The sequence below is a fragment of the Tribolium castaneum genome, chromosome 7 (assembly GCF_031307605.1).
Source record: "Tribolium castaneum strain GA2 chromosome 7, icTriCast1.1, whole genome shotgun sequence".
In the NCBI taxonomy this organism is placed as follows: domain Eukaryota; kingdom Metazoa; phylum Arthropoda; class Insecta; order Coleoptera; family Tenebrionidae; genus Tribolium; species Tribolium castaneum.
In genome coordinates this window covers 8,589,189-8,608,615 of record NC_087400.1, presented here as the reverse complement: position 1 = coordinate 8,608,615, position 19,427 = coordinate 8,589,189, and the positions used below count along the sequence as shown (strand labels likewise).

The 19,427-nt window shown below is 34.0% G+C and overlaps 4 protein-coding genes across 6 annotated transcripts in view; 2 read left to right on the top strand and 2 right to left on the bottom strand.

The window, feature by feature from the left end:
• The first annotated feature begins 5 nt into the window (after positions 1-5).
• On the top strand, positions 6-1,771 carry Hibch (3-hydroxyisobutyryl-CoA hydrolase). Of its 3 annotated transcripts, none has more exons than XM_015983937.2 (3): positions 6-88; positions 559-1,552; positions 1,599-1,771. In XM_015983937.2, exons 2-3 carry the CDS (start codon positions 634-636, stop codon positions 1,733-1,735), a joined length of 1,056 nt encoding a protein of 351 aa, XP_015839423.1. In that variant the 5' UTR covers positions 6-88; positions 559-633; the 3' UTR covers positions 1,736-1,771. The 3 variants fall into 3 exon arrangements, with proteins under 3 accessions (XP_015839423.1, XP_008197854.1, XP_968873.1); XM_008199632.3 differs by having other exon boundaries at positions 65-205; XM_963780.5 differs by lacking the exon at positions 6-88 and adding an exon at positions 114-505.
• On the bottom strand, positions 1,759-10,057 carry Sar1 (Secretion-associated Ras-related 1). The gene is made up of 6 exons (XM_963709.5): positions 9,918-10,057; positions 9,661-9,706; positions 9,337-9,456; positions 6,168-6,233; positions 5,868-6,103; positions 1,759-2,326 (listed from the first exon to the last, which is right to left on the bottom strand). Exons 2-6 carry the CDS (start codon positions 9,701-9,703, stop codon positions 2,210-2,212), a joined length of 582 nt encoding a protein of 193 aa, XP_968802.1. The 5' UTR covers positions 9,704-9,706; positions 9,918-10,057; the 3' UTR covers positions 1,759-2,209.
• Positions 10,051-17,925, top strand: LOC657163 (uncharacterized). Its single transcript, XM_064357876.1, has 3 exons — positions 10,051-10,182; positions 10,467-10,875; positions 17,409-17,925. Exons 2-3 carry the CDS (start codon positions 10,511-10,513, stop codon positions 17,872-17,874), a joined length of 831 nt encoding a protein of 276 aa, XP_064213946.1. The 5' UTR covers positions 10,051-10,182; positions 10,467-10,510; the 3' UTR covers positions 17,875-17,925.
• Positions 17,926-18,837: 912 nt separating this feature from the next.
• slo (slowpoke) overlaps positions 18,838-19,427 on the bottom strand; it is an 84,107-nt gene continuing 83,517 nt past the window's right edge. The window contains exon 27 of the mRNA XM_015983935.2: positions 18,838-19,136. Within this exon, the coding sequence (XP_015839421.1) occupies positions 19,017-19,136 (120 nt within the window). The 3' untranslated portion in view covers positions 18,838-19,016. The remainder of the gene's footprint in view (positions 19,137-19,427) is intronic.

The window sequence follows — 19,427 nt, the reverse complement described above, 5'->3', positions numbered from 1 at the left end:
GTTGGCGTATTGTTGGTTGCCTAAACCGTTTTTTTTTTTTAATATTATCGCTAATCCGTACTACAATTGCAAAAATTACTTAAATTAGGTGAGTGAATGTTGGTTTTTATCATTGCAATTGAAGCGAAGAGCTGACAACGCGGAAATTGTGCTTTTTGTGAGGTGCCTAATATACATAGTGGCCCAATTACAACTTGTCTCAAAGGTAGAAAATAACAGGTTTTGTCGCAATACTTTTGTCCTCACACCTGTGATTTGTTGTTTCCCTGGCGAATTGTGTTTGAAAATAATTTTCAAAATTTGACAGGTTTTTAAATTTTAAAATTCGAGCCAAGTCGCTTCGTTATCAGTAATTTCGCCACAGTTTGGCTTAATAATAACATGTGATTCCCTAATCAGTGTCTTCTTGCCTATAAATTGCTTGAAAATTGTAATTTTGTGCTTTGTGAACTTTGACCTTGTCTGGTGTTTTTGAAAACCTTCAGTGTAGCACCAATACAAAATGGTAATGGGACTCCAGCACTGTATAATTATCGCTCCTTGACCCCTTACTTGCAGTTGCAGAAAAGCTTCATCTTAACCTCAAACTTGTGCAAGAACTTGTTCGTCTTGAGCCCCACCGTCTTGCGAAAAATGTCAAGTGTTGCCGATGACGTAATCTTTGATAACGTGGGAGATAAAGGGGTGATAACTTTGAATCGACCCAAGGCCCTTAATGCGTTAAACCTCTCAATGGTAAATAAATTGTACCCCACTTTGGTGCAATGGGAGAGCGAGAAGAGCCTTGTCATTATCAAGGGGGCTGGGGGCAAGGCCTTTTGCGCCGGGGGCGACGTTAAATCCATAGCCTTGGCTGGTATGAAGGGGGAAAAACTGGGCCATGCCTTTTTTAAACAAGAGTACAAAACTGACGGACTTATTGGTACTTACAAAGTCCCGTACATTGCATTTATTGACGGGATTGTCATGGGGGGCGGCGTGGGGCTCTCAGTCCATGGCCCTTATCGCGTGGCCACCGAACGCTCGGTCTTTGCGATGCCGGAGACGCAAATCGGGCTCTTCCCCGACGTTGGGGGCTCCTACTTCCTCCCGCGGTTAAGGGGCAAACTGGGGCTGTTTCTAGCCCTGACGGGGTACCGCCTCAAAGGGGTCGACCTCCTCAAAGCTGGGATAGCGACCCATTACGTCGATAGTCAATGTTTGGAGGCTTTGGAGGGCGATTTATTGAAATGTGGGGACAGTAGGAGCATTGATAGCACTTTGAGTAAATACAGCACTAAAGACAATAGCGAGTTTAGCCTTGAACCCATGATGAAGCAAATTAATAATTGCTTTTCGGCGGGTTCTGTTGAGGAGATTATCGGGAGGTTGGAGAAGGACGGGTCGCAGTTTGCCTTGGAAATGGTCAAACTCTTGGGGAAAATGTCACCAACGAGCCTTAAGGTCACGATGAAACAACTGGAATATGGGAGTAAAATGACCTTGGAGGAGTGTCTACAGATGGAGTACCGAATCGCAGTCAATTGTTTGGCCAATAAGGACTTTTACGAAGGTGAGTAAGTATGCCGGTAATACAGATCACTGTAACCCAACTTTAGGTGTGAGGGCCCTCCTGATCGACAAAGACCAGAACCCCAAGTGGAGTCCCTCAAAACTGGCCGAAGTCAGTTCGGCACTAGTCGAAAGCCACTTTGCTAAACTTCCTGAGGACCAGGAGTTGCGCAATAAACTGTGATTTTGTTATTTGCAATAAAACAATTGTTTATACAAAGCGGTTTTATTCAACAAAAAATATTGTTTTTGAAATTGATTTAAATAATTTACACCAAACCATCGTAGGTAACTAGCAACCAGTGCCGTTATTCGCTAATAACTTGCGGTGGTTCAAACAATGGACTAAATATTTGCCTAAACACGTCAACATTGACAAAAATCAAAGTTCAGTTGCAAAAAAATGGACACAATTTTTTTAGGGGGGGTTAAAACGATACCGAATTGAGTCACGGGTAAATGCAAACAATTGAATAACACTTAAGACGCTACATTTTAATAAATGATTTCGTGAAATGTAAGACAATACAACCTTAAAATATAAACAAACGAAATTTTACCCGTGACAATTCGCAAGGTTTTTTAGAATTCTTAACGGTATACAAATTCACAAGTATATAAACAGTCCGTTGTCACACCGATAACGTTACTGAGTTGTTCAATCGATGTATTGTGCGAGCCAACGGAACCCTTCACCGTAACCTTGCCTCTTGAGGATCGAGCACATGAACAGCTCAAGAGGGCGCGCTGATAGCTCCGATCGTGGCACTTTTCCCTACGAAAAAATTACTCAAAAACGTAAAGAACAAACCTACAGGGTGTCTCAGCTAAGACTTTCTCAGTTATTTGTCAATGGATTGTTATAAAATTTAGAATGTACATATTTTAGGAGGTGGTCTTTCAACTAGGGGCAAAAAAATGACATTAAGTTAAAAAATGCAATTTTAAAACACATTTCTGTTATTTAAAATTAAGCCAAATTACCGTTGGATCATTAAACCCCGAAAAATAAATGGCCACACAAAAAATTAACCAAATCGCTCGGCTGATCCAAGAAAAAAATTAAATTTTGTTGTTGAAAACTTAATCCAAATTTTGATAGTAATTTGGGCAGTCACCTTTTGAAACAATTGATGAAGCATTTCTATGCGGCATTTTGTGTACCACTGAAAAAAATGTCAAAGTGTGCGCGCTGTCAGAAAAGTAAAATTGTTTTAATTTTGTGAAATTACTTTAAAAACCAACAACATTAACCAATAACCAATTTAATAACCAATAACATTAACTAGACGCCCTCTGGTGATGACTTTTGAACTATGTCGAAAACAGTAACGAAATTTTCGTAATTCCACATTTAAGTGACATTTAATGAATTGTTCAACAATTTTGCGTGTATAGTGTTAATTACTTACATTAGAAAGAATCACTTTAAAAGTACGTGGTGGTAAATACTAGCTTTGACTTTGATTCTGTTGTTTTTCGTGAGTGTTTATTGTTGGAACTTGAAAGTGGATAAAAAGTGAAAAATATTTAAATTTTGATTACAAAGTGTTATCAAACAGTTGTCTAATTAAAGACTGTAGTAATGGATCACAGCGAACACAAAGTTGGGCTCAAGAAACCAATACAATAGTGAAGTTTGTGAATTTTAGGTTAGAATTTTTCCACTGATAAAATCATGAAATACTTCGATAAATCAACAAAATTACAATTAAGATTAACAACTGCTAATACACTTAAACTTAAATTATGCCAAAAGGTAGGCTTTTCAATCTCTTTGTGATAATTTTCCAATAAAGAAATTGAACCAAACAGTCATTCGTTATTCGTGTTTTCCTCGTCATCTCTAATTTGTCAACATTCGTTTCTTCCACCAAAGATACAATAATCATTCCGCATAGGCAATGTAATAATTGTGAAGTTCAAAATTTGTACAACGCTCAAAATATAAAACATAAAATATAAACATTTTCCCGCCATTTATGGTTACTGTATTCGACCTAGCTCAGTGGCGCCCCCAACGGTAATTTTACTTTCGAATGGTAGTACTCATTCGTCTCATAGAGATCTACGCTTTTGCATCTGTACCCACGTTTAACAGTTTGTTTCTCATTTTTCTCGCGAAACAGGACGTCTTCCACGAACGAGTTTTTTCTGACAGGATTTTTCACTGACGATAATTTTTTTAATATAAGTCTTAAAAGGCTTAACATTTTAAAAAGGCATGTAAAAATTACGTTTATAAGACTTGAGTTGTTGCCTTAATTAGATTTTAATCTTTATCTACTAAAATATCTGTATTTTAAATTTCATCAAAATCCGTTGACAAATATCTGAGATATCTGGCTCTAAAGTCTTAGCTAATACACCCTGTATATGCCGCTCCAATATGTACCAGATGTGGCAACCTTATTGCGCACCTAAGAAAACCGCGATTTTTAATTAAATAAAAAAATATTGCATTTTACACGCCGGACTGTACGTTCGAAAGGTATCTCCTCTAATTTTTTGGTAATTTTTTACTTGCAGATAAAAATAATAATCAAAAAAAGTAATTTTCGACCAAAAAGTCGAATTCTAAATTTTATACTAAACTACGCGTATTCACTTCAGATGATTGTTTACGAAATTAGCGAAGAAAAATACCAATCAGATTTTGAATTAAACGCACTTTTACATTTTAACTTTAAAAATTATTTTTATTTAAGAGCTGCTACTTGTGGCGTCGTAAATTTCGCTGACAATGTGAACTATAGTTGGGGTAAGATTGTAAAAGATTTCGTTGGGATATTTCAATGCAGGCATCAATTTTATTGCAAGACTGTATATAAGGGGTTTCAAAAAGGTCGGCTACTGGTAACTGATCCCTTTGTTAGCAAATTTTCACATCTTCTAATAAATCACGCGTCTGGTTTGCGTCTAAATAAAAAAGACCGATTATTTCTCCAACCAAGTAAAAATTTATAATTCTGATACCAGCGTTCGATGGGCTACCACGTAAGGAATCACTTAGTCTTAAAACTTTGTAGTTAAATTAACAATTAGTGCCCAAAATCTCACAAAACTGCTACGACTTTAATTATTAACAAAAAAATTTAATAAAAATCAAGAATGGTCCTTATCAATGTACAGCAGGGTGATTTGAAAATGTCATGCCAATAAACCCCGGTTTGGGATCGGTAGGTACTCGGACCGCAAACATCTGTGGTAATAAAGTAAACTTGCGTACACAAAATAACTTTACTTTTTAATTTGAACCCAACTGCTTAAATTAAGATTTAGTTTTATAATGTTCTTAGTAATTTTAAAAATCACTATGTTAATAAACCCGGTAATCCAATAATTCTCTCCCTTTTCCGATTCTAATGAAGGTGTTGTTTAATTCTCAATGTGAAATAAAATTAATTTCGAAATAAAAAAAATTAATTAATGAATTAAAAAAAAATTGATTGCCTGTAAACGCCTATTTGTGAAGAATTATGCGTTTTAAGAATTCTACCTATTTTGATACTTGTTCAATGATTATTACTATTTCTTTAACAAGAAATAGAATATATTAAAACAAAAGATGGCTCCAGTTAAAAACAAAACTATGTTTTTTTATTTGCAAATGTTTATCAGAAATTTGTTTACAGTTTGTCACTTTGGTAATCGTGTTTGGATTTTTGTTGCAAAAAGGGATGCAATTAGTTTTCGCTGAATATCATAGGGAGAACAAATTTATTTAGCAACGCGAATTAAACATCTTTATTGAAATTGGTTTCATCGGTCAAAGGTTTCGACGGTTAAATTTACTAGAAACATCAGATCTTTTAAGCAATTGTATTCGAGTCAACTGTTGGAATGAACAAATAATAAAATTTCCATTTTTGATTAATTTTATTCTCAATACGAATTAAATGACAATTGTAATTGGAATCAGCTTCATTATTAGTTGCATTGATTGCGGATTTCGTCAAAATAATGACTTTGAAATTTACTAAAAACATCAAATGAAATCTTATTTTAAGTAATTGTATTCAAGTTGAAAACTAAAATTAATTCGTGTCCTCAAGTTTACAACTAAACATAGTTTATTGCCAACGATGGTTGCGGTTGGAGTACCTACCGATCCCAAGTGCTGGGGTTTATTGGCATGACATTTTCAAATCACCCGGCCGTACATGCTGGTGTGTAAAATTTCAAATTTTTATTTCATTAAAAGTCGCTATTTTCTTGTGGGCGCAATAAGGTTGCCTACCTGGTATTTAACTCAAATTAGATAATGAAATGTTTTTTTTTAATTAACCTCTGGTAAAATAAAATGCTGTAATTACCTTTCCAGTCGACTGCCCGTACAAATCGTAGTACATCCTGATCTCGTCCTCGGACGCGGCTCCTGGCAAGTCAATTTTATTGCCCAAAATGAGTACAGGACAAGACGAGAGAGTTTCGTCCGTTAGAAGTGACACCAACTCCTGTTTACTTTCTTCAAATCTGGCGCGATCGTTGGCGTCTATCAAAAATACTATCGCGTCAACTGCCGGAAAGTAATCTTTCCATACACGTCTCGCTATATTTTAAAAATAAATCAGTATTGATAAAATTAAGTCATAGATAAGGAGGGATACACTTGCCTTGAGAGTGACCCCCTAGATCGAACGTCGTGAATCGCATGTTTCCGATAGATAACTCTTCCGACGCTGTAATTTGAAAATTAGGCGGTTTGGTTGTGTCAAGGTCGGCGATTTGGTTAGTTAGAGATAATAGAAATTGGGTTTAAGTGGGTTCTCGATTGTTTGTGACTTTATTCATCTATTATCAGAGCCATGCGTGATTTTTTTCATTTGCAAGTGAGTTTTAACGAGTTCGAATACTCAATTCAGGAATGTTCTAATAGACCCACACTAGAAATGAATTATTGCATCAAGAATTAACTCAGAAAAACCTATACGTTCAACAAACACGACCAATTTACAATAAACACAAAAAATTACTTTTTGTTACACAGTGTATTTATTTTATTAAACTTTTGTATCGCCCTTAGTTTTGAAAATTCATTTAATTATTTGCTTATTGTTATTGTAATTATTAATCGTTATTTAGCTTTTCAAAATGACACTGAATTTTAGGTAGTTGTATCACAGGTGGTTGTATTGAGTAGAAATCGATTAATTTTTTAGGAATTCACAACTGTGTAAAATAATATTTTTTTAAATTCAAATTAGTAACTATTTTACGGAAACTAAACTCAAAATTAAAAAAAAAGAGAATAAAAAAAATGATAATAATAATTGGCGAACCTGCCAAATTTTGACACATCTACTTCAATTATTTTTTACTCCAAAACCAAGGCTGATATGGTACAAAAATTGTTAAGAATAATGTACCTTTCCAACAGAAAAAAATGTCTCAAAAGTTAAAATGTGTTAAATTAAAATAGGTAAATATTTTACAACAAAACAATAAAAAAACTACACCAAATTTAATTTAATATGTAGATGCGACATTATCACAACAAATTACCAAATTTCATAAAAATCGATTATCAAAGTTATTAAACAAAAATGGAAACAATTTCTGTACTTTGTCGCTCTCTACTTTTAATTAGCTTTTATTTGAATTTATGGATTTGTTAGTTCATTTTTGTCCTCATCTTTTTGTTAGACCCTGTATACAGGGTGGTCATTGATACGGGCGTGCTCGATTGTACCAACACTGTCAAAGATATTGAAATGAATCAAATGGCACTGCAAATGGGAAGTCAAAGTGCACGTTCTAAAATTATTTTGCCCCATACAGGATGTTTCATTTTTACAGTGCAGCCTTTAACATAGTTTTTTTAAATGGCACCCTTAGTATATTTGTACATATTTAAATATGCACTTTTTTAGCTTTATAAATCAGTTTAGTTTATGCAATTTGTTTTAACCATTCAGAAGTTATTAAATTTTTTCTACAATTTTGTGCGTCTGCAGGCACATAATTAAAAAATCGCAGTGCGCTTGGTTTTCAAGATATTGAGTTGAAATTTTGTCTGTGTGTAAACAACTGTCTGAGGTATCTTTCGGTGACAACACTGTCTATTTGCATTGTAGCATTACCATGCTGTGACACATTCATTTTGGTAAATTTTGAAAGACCATAACTTAATTTTTTCAAATAACACCCCTTGTATTTTATTACTGAGTATTATTCAGCATCTCATTTTACATCTTTTGTACCTCTTAAATTTTTTTTCAAACGTTGATAGTTTCGGAGATAATTCGGTTTTTCTGAAAAATGCACATAAAATCCCTTGGATACCAACTTAGTGTGCCATGTAAAACAATACATTCTGTCATAACAACATCAGACTGGCGTTTTTTGTACGTGACGTTTTGATTTTGTTGTGAAAATGAATTTTCCATGTAAATTGCATACATATCTCATCGAGATATAAACTTTAATTTTGATAAGAAATCATTAAATAAAAATGAAAAAAAAAACAACGGCACTACTAGAGAAAATATGCAAGAAAAAATTATAAAAACTCTTTGTAGAATTGATGTTGCCACATTAGAAGCGGTGAATTTTTAAAAAGAATTGACCAATGTATTACTTTATTGCTTAAGAATGCCGTCATTTTAAACAGTTTTGTAACTGCAAGTAATATGTTATCGCTATTGATGTTATACCTCGCTTTTTTATTTTCTTATTTCTCCATTGTAAATTTCTGTCATTTTTATTTAATAATTTCTTGTCAAAATTTTATTAAAATTTATGTCTAGATGAAATTTCTAGGTTTGCATTTTACGCAAAAAAAAAATCAAAACGTGACATACTATAAATGCCAATTTGACGTTAGTATGTCAAAAAGTATTGTTTCTCATAGCACGTTACATTAGTGTCCAAGAGATTTTTTGTGCATTTTTCAGAAAAACCTAATTATCTCCTTAACTATCAACTTTTGGAAAAAAAACTAAAGAGTAAAAAAGATGTAGAATAAGACGCTGAGTAATAATTAGTAATAAAATACAAGGGGTGCTATTTAAAAAAATCAAGTTATGGTCCTTTAAAATTTACCAAAATGAATGTGTCACAGCAAGGTGATGCTACAATGCAAATGTACGGTCTTGTCACTACCAGACACCTCAGACATTTGGTTACCTATTGACGAAGTCCCAACTTGATATCCCAAAAACCAAGGGCACTGCGATTTTTTAATAATGTGCCTGCAGACGCACTAAATTGTAGAAAAAATTAAATAACTTTTGAATGATTAAAGCAAATATCAAAAACTAAATTGATTTATAAAGCCTAAAAAGTGCACATTTAAATATGTACAAATATACAGGGGGTGCCATTTAAAAAAAATCATGTTAAAGGCTGCACTGTAAAAATGAAACATCCTGTATAGAGCACTTCCCATTTGCAGTGTACGAGCAATCGAGCACGCTTATATCAATGACTCACCCTGTATTATTCCCAATGCTATCAAAAAGTTACTTCAAAAAAATTTTAACCCCCTTAAGCTCGGTTACAAATAATTAAGATGAGATACGAACTGAACCATGAAGTTTGCGAAGAGAACAATTTGTTTATTCTTACTTTTCTTAAAAATTAATCAAATTTTTCGTTTAATGAAAACATGGGCTGAAATTTCAAGGAAATAGCACGTTATCTATGTGCATAAAAGCACTTATTACGCGACTTTGAACTTGTTTCCATGTAATTACCGTATGGCATGATTTATGGCGCTATAAAATCAAATTTTCGAGCACTTAAACCCGCATTTCATTTAGATTTTCGAAAAGAATGTCTTACTAGGATGCAGTGTGGGAAGATGCTGCGCTAGCCTGTCATCCTTGAGCATGTGCAACAAAGTAGTTTTTCCCGCATTGTCGAGGCCCAGGAAGAGCAGCTTGCCCGACTTCTTCCACAAGCCTAAATACAAGATTTTGTTAGTTCCGTTCAGTCAGACTCACCTCTTTCGTAAGGAATGGAGTCAATTAACCCCGCTTCTGACAACAGTTTGATCAGACTGGCCTTGCCAGAACCAGACAAACCAAAGAATAAATAGCGACCTTTGCGTCTCACACCTCCACAACACAATTAAAAAATTAAATTTGGAAAGGGAAAAGCACTCACCTAGATAACCCAAGACGCCAGTAAACCAGTCCCAAATGAACATTTTCTGAAAAATCAAAACAACAGGGTTACAACCTTGGTGCTCGTGTGACTCAGCTGATTCTATTATTGCGGTGTAAATACGTCCAGTTTGACTGGAAATGGCTTCGGATTAATAAATTAATAATAACAAGCACAAAATCATTGTGACAAGACACTTTTTGAGGGACGCATTACAACCGAACTGGCATTTTTCCAAAGTGATTAAAAGGACTTACGTCTATTTTCTTTGAATTTTAACACTAGTAATGTAACTTTTGAGGCGTTTTTCTGTTTTTTTGGGCCTGGTTCAAAGTTTACCAGTAAACGGGACTGCTGTTGGCACTTGAAGGGTGATGTGACACGTGCGTTGCCAACCCGAAAACAACAAACAACAAAATCACCAGAATCTCCCAAAATAATTCCACCTTTCTCGCCCAAAACAGCAGATAACGAATTAAAATTATCACGAATGTTTTTCAATGGTTACGAGGCAATTTTTCGGTACAAATTTGGCCCCGCTTTTGCCAACTTGTGATGACTGATTGACAAATCGCGTCCTGTGATTAGTGTTCCCAATACAATTTTCCCAATACAATTTTTTCAAATTACTAATTTCGCATTAATTGCTTGTTCATTTGAAAGTAGCCGAATCATTGGGACCACACGTCATGACTGTCGTAACCGGTTATCTCGTTTTTGTGAATTGTTTGTTGTGATGACGTCTGCAAATGTCACCGAGTCATTCGGACCAAAACAATCAATAATATTTGAATATTTGTCTAAAGTGGCGTGAAATGGGGCTATGAGGGCCTCCAACTGAGCGACTCCAATGAAGAGAAACCGGAGTATCCGAGCCCTCCCGTTGGATAACCTCACTCTCTTCAGACACCCACCCCCAGACTCCTTGCACAATGACAGACTATATTTCGGTGAGGAGGTCACGCAAGAAAGCGAGAAAACGCAAGTTTTGTCAAGCGATGACTCGGACGTGATCTTGGCGAGTGTAAGGGACTGGGGGAGTAAAAGCTCCTCAAGCTCCCTCAGTTGGGGCGAAGAGTACAAAAGTGAGGCTTCGAAGCAAGTCAAGGAGGAGCTGGAGCGCATGGACCGGGTCTTGCGAGGAGAGGAACCAATCCCCAGCCACTACGACCAAGAGGAGTACCAAGAATGGATGCAATTTTTCCCCAATTTATGGTAAATAAAGCTCGAATTGGGGTAAACCGCTGGCGGATTTATTGTGCACATTTTGATGAGTTTCTATTAATTTTTTATACATTTGACTGGATTTATATGGATTTCTATGTAAATCCATGGATATTTTTGTATGTTCCTATAAACTCCATTTCGAAAGTCTAATGCAATTTCTTAGGTAATGAGTTATGTTGGAGTGGCATGGTTTTTAGATAATGGGTCATATTCATAAAAATTAGTATCTACTTTAAAGCAAATACTTATAAGTATTAGCATTTACTTATAAGTATCAGTTGAACCTAAAAGTAAATACTTGCATCCATAGTAGAGTATAAAATGTTACTTCTGGGCCAGAACATTTGGCGTCTTAAAAAACAAGTCAGAATCTTACAAATTTAGCTGTTTGTCCAAAAGCAAACAACCGAATAGGGCCTAAAACCTCTCAAAAATCATTAATTTTTTTCCACTCCAAAAGTTCCCAAATATATGTAGGCCACCAAAAATTGGGCACACGAAAAACTAGGTAAAATCCTAAATTACACTCTAAAAAACTAACAAAATTCCTTGTTTTTACACACCCCAAAATGGCTTTTTACTTCTGGGCCAGGACATTTGGTGTCTTAAATATCAAGGTAGAATCTTAGAAATTTAACTGTTTTCCCAAAAGTCAACAACTAAAAAAGGCCCAAGATCACTCAAAATGCATTAATTTTTATCCACCCCAAAAAGTATCCAAATATGTGTAGACCACCAAAAATTGGGCACATGAAAAAACAGGGTAGAATCCTACAAATTTGTTGTTTTTCTAAAAGTAAACATCCGAAAAAAATCTAAAAAACCTACAAAATGCCTTGTTTTTAAGCCCCCAAAATGACTTTTTATTTCTGGACCAGGACATTTGGCGTCTTAAAAAACAAGGCACAAACAAATTTAGCTGTTTGCCCGAGAGCAAACAACCGATTAGGGCCTAAAACCTCTCAAAAATCATTAATTTTCATCCACTACAAAAGTTCCCAAATATGTGTAGGCCACCAAAAGTTGGGCACACGAAAAACAGGGTAGAATCCTACAAATTTACTGTTTTCCCAAAAGTAACCATCCGAAAAATAGCTTTTTATTTCTGGACTAAGCCAATTGGCCTATGCAAAAATCAATTAAAATTACCTCAAAACTGCTCTAAAACCATTGTCAAATCTCTAGATTTCAGACACCTCAAAACAGCTTTTCATTTCTGGACCAAGCCTATTGGCGCATGGCAAAGGTATTAAAAATTATTACCAAATAAATTTTGCATACCCCAACTGTATTCAACTATTATATGCACATAAAAAATTACACCTAATTGTTCGAAGTCTACTAAATATCTGAACACTCCATTATGGATTTTCATTTAGAGATCGCTATTAAAACTTTAATGTTTTCTAAATATGTTCGGTTTGTGTCTTAATTATCAAAAAATATCACACGTATACGACAACGTTTAACGTTAATCAAGGTTGGTAATTTTAACAAAGACGTGAACGTAAACGTTGTCATGGCATGGAAATATTTTATTTGTTTTCAACACCCTGTTGTATGCCGAGCGAAAGAAATACACAGTTGGTGTTTAATTTATTGTAATGATTATCGAGATTGCACAACACAAAGTAGGAAGATTTCAAATTACAATAATAATGTCGATATTAACGAAGAATAATAGTACAGTCAGCAGTATAGTCGGTATATTATTATATTATGTTATGTCCGATTTTTGCGATGTGATGGTTCTTATAACTGGCGCACCAACTCAGTGGTACGTTGTTGTGAAGCAAGTGTAGATTACGGGAAAAAGAGTTCCTTTATTGGGAGAGTTGGGACACTGAACGTCAAACCGAGCCAATTGTGTATTATGTGGATAAGGTATATATTTCTATCCTTTTTTATTAAAATTTTTGTTAGTAACTTATGTCAGAGGTTTATGTCGAAAATAATTTCAAGGTTATAATTTTTGTCAAATGCATAAAATGACATAATTTTACGTCAAATTTAACCAGGGACGTAGGAAACGTAGAAATTTTGGGATTACTATTTAAAAAAAGAAAATAATTGAATACCTACCATTATTAGTGTTCACATTTCTGAAATTTTTCGATATTTATTTTAATATTAAATACATAACTTAAGACATACTTCAATGCTAAAAATGCTTTTCTTTCAGTCACAATTTTTAGTTAAACATCTCGTCCCAAAAATTGGTCATCAAGAACCCTTCATATTCCCTGTCGTCTTTTTAAATTTTCTAAAAAATTGTATTGAAGGTGTTCTCGTATGAAAAACGTAACAAAATCGTGAATTCCCAATAACTTTATAATTTGAAACAATCTAAAGTTCACGTAGATGCTAAAGGCGGCCAAGCAGCGACAGGTTCAACTTTCCTAAAAATTAGAACCAATTTTGGGTTCAAATACCTACGTATTTTATAAATGCATAGACAAATTCCCAAAATCTCATAGATTTTGTACATAACATTATTTAGACAATCCACTTTTCCAAATGCTTGTTAATAATAAACGTAAAACTTGGCAGGAAAGGTTCAATTTCTCTCTGTTTCATCGATGATTACCATTTCTTAAAGTTAAGGAAAAAATGTTTATGATGAAGAGTTTAGACGTAAAATTCTTGTACTTGCAAAGAAATCTCTTTTAAAATTTGGAGTTCATATAAAAAAAAACAGTGAATTGACGACGACTGCCAGTCTAAATCATTTCTAAACGCAGTTAGTCGGACGAAAAATGGAAACATTTCGCCAAATTTCAAGTGTAACACCACTGATTTCTATCCCAATTTGTTTTTTACACATTCCAACCGACGTATATGAAACAAAATTTCGAAAATTGACATTCATTGTCCCAACTCTCCCAATATAGGAACTCTAAGTTAGACTAATGCTTTGATATGTTTTTTTTTTAGATTGAACATAGGGACTATGTTTAGAGTTAAAAAAATATCCCTGTATAATTTTTTAGTTGTTGTTTTTAAATGGAAACACAAGAGCCAGAACCACTATTTTAACATTTTTGTTTAATAAAAACCACCCCTTTAAAAATAATGTCACCAACTTCTCGTTGATGATAATATTCTCTTCAAATGTATGGAAAATACGTAAAATGAAATGTCAGATGTAAATTAATAATTTTTTATATTACTTTACATTTAAATTAATTTGTAGACTTGTAGAGAAAAAACGATTAATGGACTTATCTCATTATTGCACTGAACAACTGTTCACAAATTTTCGATGTTATAACAAAATTGTTTAATAACATCTAAATAAACCAGTTTATTGCAAAATCAATTATTGCATTTCAAAGAGAGGATTTTATTACATACGTTGCAATATTTTTCTCAAAATGTCTAAAATTGGACTTATTTCGTTATAGAGGTTGTTCTATAGCTGGTGGCGAACTGACAGTGACATAAAAGACTCTTGAAATGGACCCTCTTGGTTTTAAAATAATTAAATACATGGGCGTGCATTTTTTTCTCTAAAATTTACTTAGTTGTCACTTTAATAAATTTGGAGGACGAAGATTCATATAAATATTATTATTAATAATAATTTGTTCAATTTTCTTCATCTTCATCATCATTTCTTATTATAATTTTTTAAAGACTAACAATGGACGTGAAAGACATTTTATTACGACGCCTATCGGCAATTTTTTTTTTCAATATTAAACATATTTTTAATGCCAAAATTCGGTCATTTCTGACAATGTCAGTTCGCCACCAGATTTGGAATAAGCTCTAGCATTGAACACCCCAGATTTCAATCAGTAGGTTGTAATTATGCGGAACAGCCAAATGCGACAAATGCTGTTTCTATTTGAGCAAAATACAACGTATTCAATACCATTACTTTATTTTTTTAATAATATGTTTATACTTGAAGAAGGTCTAATTTAAGTGTTTTCCACAACCAAAAGTTAAAGTGAAAGTATTTAAAAAATATTGTATACATAGATTTACGTGGATCCATAGATTTGTTTGGTTTGTTACGCTTTAATTGATTTCGGGCCGGTTTATAAAATAGACCAATCAAATTGGTTCAATTTGGTCACGTGATCAGTTAAGGTTAAAGGGGAACATGTTTTAGTGTGTTTCTAAGCCGCAAGATGGCGCGGAAATTATTTTTCTTTTATCTTTTCGGAAACTAAAAAAAGTTTTGAACATAGAATGTTTATTAAATTTGAGACAACCTAACACTTTTCAATTTTTTGAATTATTTTTGAAAAAAAATTTTTTTTATAACAAGCAAAATTTTTAAAAACGAAGGTAGGGCGACGAATATCCATTTTTTGCTGATCACAATTATATTTTTGTTTTTAAAATACGATAACTGGAAAGGTAACAAAACGCGAATTTTGTAAAATATTTTGTCGGACAGTGAGGAAGGCATTTCTTGGAAGCAGCTGTGTAGGTATTAGCCACCAGCAACATATTTTCAGATATAAAGAAAAAACTCAACTTTAAGTAAGTAACAAAAAAAATTGTGCCTCTATTTTACGTTTTGGGAAAAGCGGTCTATCCATATTAACAAGCTTTACAAACAAGTCCTACATAAAATTTTGTATATTTGATGAAAATTAGGGATTCAAAGGGCTGATTTAGCCCCGATATCTAGAACTCATTTAATAATGATTGGTTTTATCTCTTTTTTATACATTTTTTACATAACTAGAACTAGTATTAAAACGTACTTTTTTCTGTATCTAAAAACCTAACAATCTCACGTAAAAATCTGCGTTTGCAAAAAATGCTTTATTTATTTCTTTATGCATGGGAGTTTTTTCGGATTTTTTTTACAATTCCATACAATAAAATTATCATTGAATTAAAAATAGGTACATATTAATACTAGTATTAATAAAACTAAAAATATTAAAACATTAATTAACCAAACTGTCATTCTAAAACAAACAATGCATAAATGATATTTTGTACAAAAATTTTTGAAAGAAATTTACATACGAGTATCTACAGAGAATAAAATTAAACATTTAAAAGCAAATGCTAAATTCTGGTGATAATTACGAGTAGTTTCTATTTGTTTTGTCGACTTGTTCGATCCCTTTCAGCTTTTTCTTAGAATGGGAAGCAGGTATACTTGGACTTCGCTTACAGTTTCAACATATTCCGAGAAAATCTTAGATATTTCAAAGAATTTAATTCCAGAAAAATTGGAATTCGAGGTTATTAGACATTATTTGCTTCTTGATGGGCTTTCTCAATCTTTATAATCAGAAATCTTCATGTCATCATGACAAAATAATTTTTTTACCGAAAATAAATTAAAATTTAACCTATTGTTTTCCAAAGTGAAAAAGATTTTGTCGTATTCCAAACTTTTGATCGATTATCCGTTCTTGAGCAAGGAACACATAAAAATTACTAACAAATAAACATTACTTCAAATAGAAAAAAAAATACTGATGCTTAATGCATTTCTAAATTCAGTTCAAAGAAACAATAGGGTAATTCTGTGTATGAATAATACAAGGATACAGAAACATCGTGTTACGCATCTTCCTGTCTTCAGTTGACCGAGGTTTATTTTGCCCTCTCTTCCTCTTACCCCGCACTTGACTGTTGGAGATTCTCGGCGGCAAATTTTGTCAAAATAAAATGAATATTCACGTTTCGTTTAAAACTACTAAAAATTTTATTTGTTTCTTAGACGCATTCTGTTCGTATTATCATAGTGCATCTTTCTCCTACACGTTTTCTAAAAATTGTGAATATTTCATATTTGTTTAAAATTTTAATAAAAAATATTAAATAATTTTTTTTCAAAAAAGTGTTACGTTGTCTCAAATTCTAATTATTTAAAATACTCAATACTATTTTCCTATTTAAAATTGTATATGTATATACACACAGGGTGCTCAAAAACTGGCGCACCAACTCAGTGGTACGTTATAGAGAAGCAAGTGCAGATTACGGGAAAAATGTTGAAAAATTTCCTAAAGTCATATTTTAAAAAATCTGGAGCTACAAACTTATTGTGTTAACTTTTTTAGTTTTCATTATTTTTTTATGTTTCATACCAGGTAATCGTTCCGTAACAAAACGATGAATAATTATTTTTAAATTTACTATCAGATTTTAGCAGTTTTTTTTAATTTAAAAAAATTAAAATTTATCCAAAAAATCACAATGTGTAGATGTGCCAACACTGGGAATTATTTCCTAGGAGACCGTTTCAAAAATAATTTATTTTTATTGTTGCTCAAATTCTATTGCGATCATGACTGTTAGACAACGTTGCCACATATCATTTATTTAAAATCCGTTATTTATCAATAACTTTAATACAAAGAATTTTTTTACTATTTTTACCTTTATATGTAACTAGTTTTCTACCACACACCATTGAGTTGGTGCGCCAGTTTTTGAGCACGCTGTGTATATATATGTATATGTATGTATGTGCACACCTTGTGATCAGCGGTTTACCCCTCGTCTCACATTTTGAAGGTTGAACCGATTTTTTGCAGCGTTTTGGGCACAAAAACCGGCGTTTATGTAAATTCAGTTGAAAGCACAAACGATTTCGAGGAAACCCTCGCCATTCACCCTGAAGATACCTGTGATAAGAAGGTCGAAACAAGCGACCGGATCAAAAAGGCTGTGATTGACCAGATTTACGATAAAATCGTCACAAAGGCGCCAAAAATCACACTAAATGACAGTATTGACCTTGATAAATATTTGAAAATATCGCCAATAGGAGGCGCTCGCTTGCCTCGTCGCCAGTTGTCGTCTCGGTCTTTGATGTCGTCTCAGATTTCTTCGTCAAAGTGGCTCAAAGAAGACGATTACAGTTCGTTGCCGTTCGTTTCGGTGCGAAATGGACGGGCGCCACCGAAAAGCATCCTTAAGAACAGTCTTGTGCTGCCCCCTATCGAGTCAAGGTCAGCGCTGTCAAGCAAGAGTATGTCAGCGCTGAGTCGTCGCAAGTGAAATGAATTGTAAATCTGTGTGTATTTATTCAAATAGAGCTTTATTTTCGAATATTCGCACATTATTTTATGTACAATTTGCATCTTTATTTAACAATCATTAACATCAACAACAGTAGTAATTAAATTGCTCGGATCGTGTACCGGGTGCAGTCATACCGTCCCGTGGACTTGTGTATCACTGGTAGAAAATCCATAATAAAATACCTAAAAAAGCTCTAGTCTATGAGAGCGTCGCTCATAGAAAAATTCGAAGCGTGTACATTGACGTGTGTGGATAGGTGGCGCTGTTCGTTGGGCGCCATTTTGTGGGAGGGGTCAAAAACCGGCGGTAATTTCGAAGATTAGTGACGGTGGGATGATCTGAATTACATAATTACGTTTAATTATAAATAACAAGACACACATGTGAGATTGTAGCATCAATTCGCCTTTTGTCAGAGATGGGTCGTTCGACTAAACACTGAGCGACTATAAAGCACGTCGGGGGGGATTTTTGGTGTATCATTGTCTTAAAATATTGCTAAACAAGGTAAAATCGTACCCCTACCCTAGATCCCTAAAAACTTAACAATTGCCACACAAACGTATCGTATCAACTAATTATTTACAATATCACAATTTAAATATCTCATTGAAATATAGTACATATCTTACAATTCCTGCAATAACGATGAATAAAGTGGTTCGTGTCGACGAAAGAAACAAAACATAACAATTAGGTCATTGAATACCCACCTCTGTCCGCTCTAACAATTATTTACATCATTTACACAACCTATAAAAAGCTCATTATTTCACTCAGTCTATTCACATGGCACAACAGCGTTTAAAAAAATCTCCAGCGTCTATAGAATATGTTACAAAGATTTTACGAAGAGTCCACAAAGAGTTTGTTAGTATTGTAGCGACCTCACACGGTTAGTAGAAATTCCACCCACAGTTAAAATAAAACAACTCGAAATCAAGAAACTAAATTAAACCCTTTAATTATGGGCGTACACAAAACACAACCATTGGTAAACAAAACGAAAACACCCATTGGAACAAGGGGCTACTGGAATGGTGGGTACAATTTTTGGACCTCTCTTGTCTTTAAATGTACGAGTACGGTCCGTCGGTAAGGGCGCTACAAAGCAGTAGTCAGGAGTTGTCGTCTTTGTTCGTGCCGCCCCCGCCCGTGCCGCTGCCCTGGCCGGTGCCCCCACGGCCCCGGACCTGCTTGTACTCGAGACCGGGGTCGAACTGCATCAGCACGAACACCTACAAAGAAATCCCCTTATTTCCTGCATTTGCCTCTACTACAAGTCAAACATACACTGTTCAGAAATGATTTGAAATTTGGAAAAAAATTGCCGCTTAATTTAAACTGTGAATGTCGTCAAACTAATGCGAAAATACAAAAATTAATCTTACACTTGAAACAACTTTGCCGAGAAATGCAAAAATGTGAGTAAAAACTAATTCAAAGATTTGACAGAGAAATTAGAATAGTCATTTGACAAAGCAGCACACTGAATTTAAATTCCATTGAATGAACAACCATTTTTGAAC

Coding starts and splice junctions, on each gene's coding strand:
- Hibch (XM_963780.5), top strand. Junction 1,553..1,598: donor CAATAAGGACTTTTACGAAG/GTGAGTAAGTAT, acceptor ACCCAACTTTAG/GTGTGAGGGCCCTCCTGATC.
- Sar1 (XM_963709.5), bottom strand. CDS start 9,703: ATGTTCATTTGGGACTGGTTTACTGGCGTCTTGGGTTATCTAG. Junction 6,234..9,336: donor TCTTCCCACACTGCATCCTA/GTAAGACATTCT, acceptor TTCAAATTACAG/CGTCGGAAGAGTTATCTATC. Junction 2,327..5,867: donor ACGGGCAGTCGACTGGAAAG/GTAATTACAGCA, acceptor ATTTTTTCGTAG/GGAAAAGTGCCACGATCGGA.
- LOC657163 (XM_064357876.1), top strand. CDS start 10,511: ATGAAGAGAAACCGGAGTATCCGAGCCCTCCCGTTGGATAACCTCACT. Junction 10,876..17,408: donor CAATTTTTCCCCAATTTATG/GTAAATAAAGCT, acceptor GATTTTTTGCAG/CGTTTTGGGCACAAAAACCG.